At 41.7% G+C, this 10871-nt stretch overlaps 1 protein-coding gene across 4 annotated transcripts; it reads right to left on the reverse strand.

Moving 5' to 3' along the window:
* Window positions 1-207: 207 nt before the first annotated feature.
* On the reverse strand, window positions 208-10622 carry CCNH (cyclin H). 4 transcript variants are annotated; one of them, XM_027911601.1, is made up of 9 exons: window positions 10491-10622; window positions 10249-10371; window positions 9109-9182; window positions 8614-8824; window positions 8150-8313; window positions 6270-6340; window positions 3705-3816; window positions 3084-3144; window positions 1020-1196 (listed from the first exon to the last, which is right to left on the reverse strand). In XM_027911601.1, the coding sequence occupies exons 1-9, from the start codon at window positions 10605-10607 to the stop codon at window positions 1152-1154; spliced, it is 978 nt and encodes a 325-aa protein (XP_027767402.1). In that variant the 5' UTR covers window positions 10608-10622; the 3' UTR covers window positions 1020-1151. The 4 variants fall into 4 exon arrangements, with proteins under 4 accessions (XP_027767393.1, XP_027767383.1, XP_027767411.1 ...); XM_027911592.1 differs by lacking the exon at window positions 3084-3144 and having other exon boundaries at window positions 208-1196; window positions 10249-10362; XM_027911582.1 differs by lacking the exon at window positions 3084-3144 and having other exon boundaries at window positions 208-1196.
* Window positions 10623-10871: the final 249 nt, after the last annotated feature.

The following is a 10871-nucleotide window of genomic DNA, read 5'->3' on the forward strand; positions in this document are numbered from 1 at the left end:
CTGGAACTTTCAAGGCCAAGTTGGATGGGGCTTGGGGAACGTGACCTAGTGGAAGGTGTCCTTGCCCATGGCACTGCCACAGAGTACTTAAAAAAATGAAAAGTAAAATGTGCTGTTGGTTCAGAGGGTATTGCCACGTCACCATGTGTTAGTTTTGTAGGCAGTGCTCTAATAATAGGGAATAAAAGGATGCTGAGATTCAATTACAAGACTGAGATATTCGTATGATAAAATTATTAAAGTGATTGCTGTTGATACACCATTAGAACACCAACACTGCTGCTTCTCCTGTCTGTCAGAACTGCTTTTTCAGTTCCTTGTCACATGAAATCACAGAGAGTTTACTTTCATGTTTTTGCTGTAGTAGTATAGTGGCTCTGCTGTGCTGCCCTGGTGTCCAGCTGGAACTGCTTCCTTGAAATGAGAGTCCAGTGCTGCAGCTGAGAGCTCCCAAGTGTCGCAAGTACTGCACTCAGCAGGCACAGGTGATGCTCTTCATAGTAACAACACACCTGTTTATAAGACCTCGGTACTATAGAAGTCTTTTTTTTTTTTTTATTTTTCCCATAACCCTGTGAAGTCTGTATTAAACTGCATCGGAGAGGAGTCTAAGTAATTAACTATCATTCTGCCCCACCTAGATCTTAAGAGAGTATATAAAATGGATTATTTTGTGGATTGAGGTGGCTGGGTGTAGGCACTACGACATAGTAAAAAATGCTGGAGTACAGAGGTGCCTGGCTGATCTACCGCTTCCATACAAAATGCAGCAGAGAATGAAACTGGGCAACCCCCAAAGCTGCATTTAAGTGTGTGTATTGTAGAACTGTTTATATTCGAACAGGGTATATGAAAAAGAAGCAAAGTAGTGGCTGTCACGCTCTAACCCTACACTTCATCCACAGCAAACTGTTCCCAAACCAGAAACAAGGGACAGATTTCTAAAAGCAAGTATTTCTTGTTAATATTTGACCCGTTAGGGATGAGGGTTTAATGGAACCACAACTAATTTTATTTTAGTAAAATAATAGGCTTTATTGCCAAGATGAAAAGCACAAGAGCTGTATGACACAGAAGATAAGGAACCTGTGGCAGGTAGGATCAGACCTGACTCCAGACTCATTCCTGGAGGCATACGAGTCCATTTTCCTTTAAGGTAATGCAGAATCCACGAGATCATCATCAGTCCACTCTTCCTAACGGAAGGGAAAAACATAACAACTTGAGCAAGGTGTGCATGTAATGTCCTATGTGTTCTTTACGGTCAGGATTTAAGAACTCACAGAAGGATTCCATGAACGGAGTAAAGACTAAAAAAAAAAATATAAGTTGTGGCAAGTCAGCCCTATAGACTTAAAGCTAGTTATCCATACCTCCTCTTACAGTCATGGAGCAGCCCCTTGCAGCACCAGCCTGAGGTTTAGCTCATGCTTCTTACAGCTGTGTAGAGATTTCCTCATACTGCAACCTCTTACTAGTATCCTGTGCTTTTTATGGCGTCATCACCTTGGAAGCTGAGTCACCTGTGCTTAACCACTACCTTGTGTATTTCCTCTATCTTTCAATCTGATGAGCTCTCCATAGGAGTTCTGGCCTTGCTACTGATACTAACCTTCAGCTGTAAACAAATAATTTGAAACAATGTCTAGAAGTAGATTAGAACTGACTGTGCACCTGTATACTACAGGCTCAGGACAGGATTAATGAAGCCTCCATGTCTGAGCAATTCGCACACACTATATGCTTTCAAAAAGTTAAGTACACTTTCTCTGTCAGGTCCTGGCCAGCTCAGATCTGCTCTTGCGTGTGGCAATTACTTAAAACTGGAACTATGCAAGTACAAACCCTTGGCAGTTCAGATACATCAGTAATGAAAAGTCCTGAGTTTAGAAACTGTTGGAACTGCGCAAGAGCCTATCATAAAATGCTGTAGGGCTACGTGATCCAATCAGGTTACTCCTTTGGAAAAAGAATTATGAATATGAATGAATAACAAGCTCCAAAAATCAAAAATGCCTCAAACCATAGAGCATAGCTAATTAAAATTAAACTGGGGCAGGGAACAAGTGAAATCTCTAGAGCTCATTTAGAGCTGTTCTCTATGTCACTTTGTCAGAAAGTGAGGAGTTTTGCCAGTGCCCGTTTTATGGAGTTGCCTGTTTCAATACGCTTTTTAAGACTAGCATTTGGAGTAAACACTAGTCAAAGGTTTTACAGCATAGTTATAAAATACATTAAAGGTTCCACATTTTCTTAAAACACAACCTTCGATGCTGTTTTTATTATAATCTTGTTCAAATAATTTTTTAGATTCTAGTTTGACACTATAGCATCAACGTACTTTGATAATCTATAATAGCAAGACTCCCTGAATTATAAAAGACACAGATTTTGCATTTTATCCTCAGATTATCAGGTTATCAGGCAGATAACCCTCTTCAGCCATTAGCACTTTTTTCTAAATGCCATACTCAAGAGTGCCTTTGAGTCTCACGATGTTAGTGTCTTTAGTAACAAGAGGTAAACATAGTTCTTCACCCCTGCCAGAATGGACTCTCTGCAATTTCCAGTCCATTTTACAAACAAAAGTTCTGGAAGATGTTCATATCAGATGCAAAGGACTACCTTATTTCTGTTTTCATTTGTTGAGTCACCCTCATCAGTTTATCTCCACCCTTTTTACAGTAGGTCTTATAACCCGAAGTAGTAGCTACCCATCTGTAATTCATGCAAGCCTTGCTGGCAAAGTGGCTGATGCAGAAACTTAGTCCAGAATCTGACTTCTGCTTTGAGCAAGAAGCCAAATAAAGTAAATAAAAACTTTCAGATCCCAAGAAACAGCAGGAAGGATGCATTTTCTTCCCCCTCCCCACAAAAGACTGAGAGGTACAAGAACACTTCCAAGCACAGGCTAGTAAGAAATCTGGCTCATTTGAAAACAAAAAAATAAGTTGAAAAGTATTTGGTTTGAGCAACAAGTAAAAGAGTAATACAGATGCATGAGTTTATCTCAGTAGCTGTGTCACTTTCATCTTGGCACTTAAGGGTGGAAAAACAAGTACCTGTACAAAAGGTTTACTGACCTCATCCATTTTGGATTTCTTTGCAACATATTCATCATCTTCATAACCTTTCCTCTTCTTCCTAAGCCAGACAAGAAGTGAAATGTTCGGGTATTTTTATAAGTTAGACTCTCTTTATTTGACCACAATATTAGATTATGGGCAAACTTGTCACATAAAAAACTACCAAAGCCTCAACAAGCAGCATGCTGGAAGTTCACAGTGTCTACTGAAGTGAAAAGGGCAGAGGAGAAAAATCAGCAAGTTCTTTGCCCTCCACATAATTCTTAAGAAAACATTAACCGTTTACACCGATTCTTGTTTTAATTACGTGGTTTTAAAGTTCTCATTGCATACAACATCAAGTGGCCAGACCTTAGAAGCCACCCAGGATTCCAGTTTTGTGTTAACAAAATAATCAGCTTGCAGCGCAAATCAGCACAAAAGAATGTATTTATGTATTACTGAAAGCACCATGTTGAGTCTTGGTTCTCAGCTTCCAGCAGACTCTCACATAGCAAGCACGTGAACACAGTGTGCACATTTAGGGGTTTTCATTTTCAATCACTCATATAGATAAAAAATTAATGTTCCTATACCAGTAAAATCAGTTGAATTTTAACACATCAAAGATCTACTTACAGGTTTGTACTAAGTGCAAGCTCAAAGGTGTGACACTTCTCTAATTTCTGTTTTAGAGCAGCAACCTCTTCAGCCCTCGGCAGTTCATATTTCTTGATGAGATTTTTCATGCCTACAATGGCAACAACACAGCTCTAAGCACATAAATAATTTCTGCTCTGCCTTGTTGTGTTGGGTCTTCATAGCAAGATGTTGGTGGGGGGGGGCTACAGGGGTGGCTTCTCTGAGAAGATGCTGGAAGCTTCCCCGGTGTCCAACAGAGCCAGTGGCAGCCAGCTCCAGGAGATCCCTACAACTGGCCAAGGCTGAGCCCTTTAGCAGTGGGATAACAGATTAAAGGGGGGGAACCCACCTGTGCAGCAGTAATTGCTGCTGGAAAGAGGAGTGAGAATATGTGAGAAGAACAGCCCTGCAGGCACCAAGGTCAGGGAGGAAAGAGGGGTAAGAGGTGTTCCAGGCACCAAAAAGGACTCCCCTGCAGCTCCTGATGGAGCCTCTGGTGAGGCAGCCCCTGCAGCTCATGGAAGTCAACAGTATCCACCTGCAGCCTATGGAGGAGTCCACTCTGGAGTAGGTAGATATGCCTGAAGAAGGCTGTGATCCTCTAGAAATACCATGCTGCAGCAGGCTTCTGGCAGGGACATGCAAACCCATGGACAGAGGAGGTTTGCTGGCAGGACTTGGGACCCCATGGAGTAGCCACACTGGAGCAATGCATTTCCAGAGGACTGCACTCCATGGAATGGCCCCATGCTGGAGCGGTTCATGAAAAACTGCAGCCCATGGGAAGAACTCATGCTGGAGAACTTCATGAAGGATTGTCTCCTATGGAGGGACACCACACCAGAGCAAGGGAAGAATGCAAGGAGTCCTCTCCCTGAGGAGGAAGGAGTGGCACAAACAAGCTTGACTGCAGTCCTGCTGTGCTAGAGGGAGAGACTTCAGGAGTGAAGCCTAGCCCAGGAAAAAGGGAGTAGCAGGGGAAAAGTCTTTGAAAACTTGGTTTTCATTTCTCATTATCCTGCTTTGATCTGACTGGCAGTTAATTTAACTAATTTACCCCAGCTGTGTCTGTTTTGCCCACAACTGTCACTGGCCAGTGACTGCTCCCTGCCCTTATCTTACCTCCCAAGCTTTTTATTATCTTTTTTCTCCCTTGTCCAGCTATAGAGGTCACTGATGGAGTGGCTTTGGTGGGTACCTGGTGTCCAGCTGGGGTCAGTCCATGACAAGCTTATCAGCAGCATGGCTGCTGCTATTGCTTATCCCTCATAGCCAGGCTTGAGCCAACACTTTATCCTTCCTTCCCTCATCATAACTCCACTGAAGCAAGCCATTAGCATCACTACACTCTGGATTTCCTCAAGGTAAACTCTAATAATGTAGAGTTCATGTTACTGTGCTAACAAGCTTCAAAATACACAGGAGTGTTTTGCATTCAGCATTGTACCTCTGTCTTAAAAAAAGACTGGTTTCAGTCTTGTTAACAATGCAAATTACATTTACAGCTACCTTTCAAGAAACAAGATTTTTTTCTCTGTGATCAGCTTTGTAAAAGTCATTTACAAATGCTTCACAAATTTCCTTCCAACCATCATATGTTTACAGAAGAGCTGCCTTTGGGCCAAAACTCCTTTCCAGGATAATGGAAGCAAAGAATAAGTGATCCAAGCGTCCCTTTTGATCTCAGCAATGGAAACCTGAAGACTGGATTTGTTAGAAGAAGAGAAAGGGAGGAGCACCTTAAGTTCTGTAAATTCAATTTAAATTGATTATGTAGACCCTGGTGATTTGTATGGCGCATTCACTACTCAAGTCAGCCTTGCCAAAGACTGAAGCTTCAATGCTACCGCTCTCATTTTAAATGCATGCATTAGCCTAAAGCATCAAATAACTGATCACTTACTGAGAATTTCATATTCCAGCCTTTTCACTTAATTAAAAAAGGGAATATAGTCCACTGATTATTACTTATTAGCTAAACCATGTTAGTATTCTTGGTATTTGTACAATACACACACATATATACTTCTCACACTAGTGAAGCTAAGCGTCTTTTGAGATATGTTCATAGCTGCAAACCAGAAGTGCAGTAGAAATCCTGGCATATCACTTCACATCAATCATTCAGCTTACAAAAGATATTCTGTGGTGGTGGTAGTAGTAGTAATGTGCAGGCTTTGCCTGAAGCTGCAATTTTTAAAACACAGTGACTTGAAAAGTCATTTAATCCTGTCTTACAAAAACCATTATCTAGTTCCCAAAATAGATTTCTCACTTTTAAGTCAGTTGCTAGTCTGAAGGCATCAGGCAGACCAATTCCCTTTTAATTTATTTAATAATTTGTTAATTTACATTTGTTTAATTTGTTCATTGTGTTTCAGTGTTTTCTTCCCTTCTATCCACATGGTCCATCCACACTGCCCATGTTTTATTTACCTTATGCATGCCCTGAGGCGAAGAAAACCACTGCAAGCACACCCTTCTGCTTAAAGTCATTTGGAAAAACATGAGTTTTAGTTCTTTAGAGATACTCTTTATCATATTTTTCCAATGTTTACTTACATTTCATGTCATCTAGTAGTCTGGATAAGATTGATCTGTTTTCTTTCAGCATAAGACTTTCTGATAAATAGCTGCAAAGAGACATGGAAGAATAAATTTTTGAAGTGTCATTATTATTTGTGGCAGTAAGTGTGTTATTTATTATTTACATCTGCTAGAGCTTTATGATTAGACTAAGTAAGAACCCTTTGGTTATGTAAATGCTTTAAAGTGATAAAAAAGCAAATCTATCACTGTAAGAACTTGACAAAAGTATTCCCCAGCCACGTGAAAACCTGAAGTTCCAACAGGGCAGAATTCAACATTTCTAAGTAAGCCCCACAGAGCTAAATTAGGTTTAAGGTTCTATGAACACATCACACTCTTGCACAGTATGACTATGGGACAAGCCAAAACTACAGAAGAGTGTTTTTCAGACTGACCAACAGACAACAGAGCTTGCAAGACAGGCCTCCTTTTTTTGGCAGCTAAAAGCCATTCCTAAATGCTGTCTTGTAAGAGGCTGTGGGTCCCTTCTTCCCACTGAGATTCAAACTTCCTTTTAGTAAGAACACTAATATATGCACAGTGCCTGGGTAAAACCCCAACAGACATGAGCAACACTCCTCACCAAGACCCACAACAACCAAGTAGTTTTATCCCTTCCATCATGGGAACGACAGGTTTTCAAACCCCTCCAATGTTCTGCCCCGCTTCTGCAGGGGCACCTGCTCCCAGGTCCAGAGACCCAGCATTCGCTTCTCTCATGTCCAGCAGCAAAAACTCAAGTAAAATAATAAATGAGCAGGTTATAACAACTGCATGGTGCAGACAGGTCACAAAGACTTGAGTTCTTCCTGAACATGCAAACGAAGTTACCTCATTTCCTATGTTATCTACAAATTATTTTAGTACTTTTTGCAAACGAGCTCTTCTGAATTTTTGGACAAGCAGTACAGAATACAGATCTAGGAATGAAATCAAGTTTCAAGTTAAAGTAAGCACCTGAATATTTTTATGCAATTTTCAAAGGACAGTGAACCCTGTAGAGAACGCTCTTTCTTTTTGAACGAGAGAGATCTCAGATTCCTTTAGAGGAGGTTTATTTAAAAATATCTAATTTATTTAAAAAGAACTCTTTGCATTTCGCATCAACCCCTGTGCCTGCAGGCGTTAACACTCCGGATGCAAAATGCCCACAGGCATGTGATTATAACAGGCCAGGTACAATTCCTTACAGGAACTATCTCAGCTGTTTTTCTTAAGGAAGGCATATATTCTGTTTTTATGAGAACCAAACCAAACAAACTACACATTTCAGCAAAGGTACCAGAGTGTTTGATAATAATGCCTGTGCAAACACCAAGTGGCTAGGTCACAGAAAGGAAAGCGGGGACTGATTTAAAACAGCACCTTAGCATTAGTCTGTTTCCATGGAAAATGAACAGTTGTACCAGCCAAATATAGCACTTAGTTTCAGCATGCCTAATAGCTGTCACTTCAGTGTCATTTCAGTTGACTCTGAAACCTTAAAAATCTCATTTTTTTCTTTAAGTGATTCTTAAGAAACTCTCAATTTCTACTGTATTTCCACTTTCTTCACCATAATCATTAAGATGAGTCTGAAAATCCTATGCTGTTCTGAGGCAAAGTCGTCAGGTTTCTTTTTTTTCCTTCTTCCCAAGGCATGTAAAAACCAGACACCAACTAACTGCATTTATCAGCTACTTTTTGAAAGTGAAACCAATAGTACCACTACAATCCCGAAACACAGCTAAAGAACATACCAGCATTAACAATCAATAAATACACAACTGTACTAGTTAAGAATGTCTGGAGCAAAATTTTATACAGGAACCAAATAAACTGTTTAAATCATACCTATAAAAAGAAAACACTACCTTTCCATATTAATTCCTGCTCTTGAACCACTAGATAATATGGCAGTGAGAGCTATCTGTGAGGGAGTAAAGAGCAGATATGCATCTGTCAGAGCCACTCGACTGAGGAAGTCATCAGCTGTTTTCCTCAAAACTTCAGGATTTTCCAGCATCGGGTATCGAGTCTAAAAAGTAAATATTTAGGAAAGTAAGTGGCTGCTCCTCCTTGTTTGGGAGCTCAGAACACACAAAACATCAATACTTCACAAAGCTAAAAAGTAGCAAGCCTCCCTCTTTTCCAAAAAATAGCCTAAAAAGCTTAAAGACCATAAATAACCATTTTTAAAGTATCTGTAACCACTTTAGTAATTACATCTTTTAAGATCACAGGCACAAAAGGAAATAAAGTTTTCTAACACAACACATGACAGACTTTATTACTTTACTACACAGAGCATGTAGCGTATCAAACAGTTTTCTATTACCTTCAAATCAATTAGAAATCCCTCAAAAGGTCGGTATGGATTGTGCACAATGAGATGGAAGTTCAGTTGCTGAATAAGCAGCAGCTCATATTCCAGTATTTGTTCAAGAGCTTTTTCCTGTCCAAGAGGGCTTTCTCGAAGGTTACCAACAAACTGTGCACTGGATACATTAAATTCATCTACTTTACAGGCCAAAAATGCACAGGTTAGCCTTGAGGAGGGAAAAAAAAAAAACAAAAAAGCAAACAACTCATTTATGCAGCATCAATTCTTTTATCAAGAGTTCTGTTCAGAAAATCTGTATCTTCAAAACACCATGCTCTGAAGACACCAAATTTTTCCAAATGGAAAGTGAAACAGACATATTTTACCTTTACGCCTATTTAAGCTCTCAGATTTCCTTTCTCACTTTTTTTTCAGGTCTTTACAAATATAAAAGATTATACCTCTAATGTTCCACTTGACAGAATAACTCAGGAAGTGCTGATAACTCACATTATTATCCGAGGATGATACTCCATCACTGAGTTGTTGAGGTAAAAGCGTTTGAAATACATGCAAGCTGTTCCCTAAATTGAAAAAAGTGGGAAGAAATAAAAATGGATAAAGAAAAAATAAATACATTAGAAAAAAATCACAGATCTGGCAAGTCTGAATATATACTACAGGCATGCAGGATACACTAAGGCACTACGACGCACACAAAGCCATGTCTTTAAATATTTCATTTATGCTTGCAATATGACACCTTAAACCTGACTTTTTTTAGACATATTTTGCAAGACAATGCTCAAAAAACCCTACAGAATCTTCATGAGAAAAATCTCGTATTCAAATGAAATTTAAAAACCAAAGACTAAAAAAAAAGTTGCAAGCAATCCCAACACACTGCACACCACAGGGGCCACTTCTCAAATATAAGTCTGGCTTCACAGAATGTGCCATGGCAGCTACTGCCACCTTTCAAAGGCATCGTCAGGTGGGGCACTCTTCACCACACCTGCCAGAAGAAGGGAGGACTGACAGGGCACAATACAAGCCATTCATCTTAATGACTCAGCTTCAGCTGTAGGTCCCCACGCTCTCCTTTCTGAAACACTCGTCTGCGTTCAAGGCCAGTCAGTTCAACGTAATTTTCTTTTTCCTCTGTAGGTCAGTTAACTGCCAGTACAAACGCTGATCCAGCTTATTCTGAGGTCAGACAAGCAGTAGTGCTTGAGAAACAAGTGCTTGAGAGAATGCAGGACAGCTTCTTTAGCTACTGGGGGACTGCTTTATGGTATCATCGTCGTTTTATTGTAAAATCAATCGTTACCATCGACCACCTACCATTACTTTGCTTCTACCCTTTTGCTAAAGGGTACAAACCACAACAGTTCAGTCAAACAAAGCATCCAGTCACTCATGCAAGTGTAGGAGCCACAAGCAGAAGATCACGTTAAGAAACAACTGTTTTTGAAATGGCTGCATGCTCAGAAACGAACAAAAAATATAAGAAGCGGGCACAGACTGCAATGCTGGAAGAGGGAAATTAGCTCTAAACACATCCGCGGTCTCCAGAACGAGCCACGCAAGCAGCAGGAGGCGAAGGACAGAGGCGGCCGGGGCAGACCGGTCCCAGCGCCGCTCACTCACCACCACGGACCGCGGCATCGCCGGCTTGAACACGGCGCAGAAATCCAACAGCCGCTTCTCGTAGTATTTGCATATCGCCAGTTCTTCGTGCAGCTCCAGGAGCACCGCCTCGCCCTGTGGCACCTGCGGAGAGGCAGAGCGGCGCCTCACTCGGGCTGCCCCGCCCGCCCAGCTCCCGCCCCGCGGCCCCGCTCCTCCGCCCTGCGCCCGCCTTCCCCGCCCGCCCCGCGGGCCCCGCGCACCTTCCCGCTGGCCGCGGCCCTGCCCCGTGCCCGGCGGTTCGCCTCGGCCCGGCGCCGGGACAGCTCCTCCTCGCTGCGGAAGGTCCAGTGCCGGCACTGGGTGCTGCTGTGGAACATGGCGACACAACATGGCCGCCCCGCGCGCGGCCCGCCGGGAGGCGCCTCAGCGTCCCCAGCGGAGGCGGGACCGGGAAAGGTCCTGCGGGAGTAATGAGAACCCTGGCGAAAAAAATCAAACCAAATCAAAACAAAAGCAAAAGCAAAACAAAAAGAAACCCACAACATAATAAACTTCTGCGGAATAGCAACTCTGTTTTTCTTTCCGTTTTAACAGCGTAAAACTTGCTCCCTTAGTTCCCTTCACTAGTCTCATATTCCCTC

The sequence above is a fragment of the Empidonax traillii genome, unplaced genomic scaffold (assembly GCF_003031625.1).
Source record: "Empidonax traillii isolate 1590-97213 ecotype Southwest subspecies unplaced genomic scaffold, ASM303162v1 scaffold4:size3804566, whole genome shotgun sequence".
Taxonomy (NCBI): domain Eukaryota; kingdom Metazoa; phylum Chordata; class Aves; order Passeriformes; family Tyrannidae; genus Empidonax; species Empidonax traillii.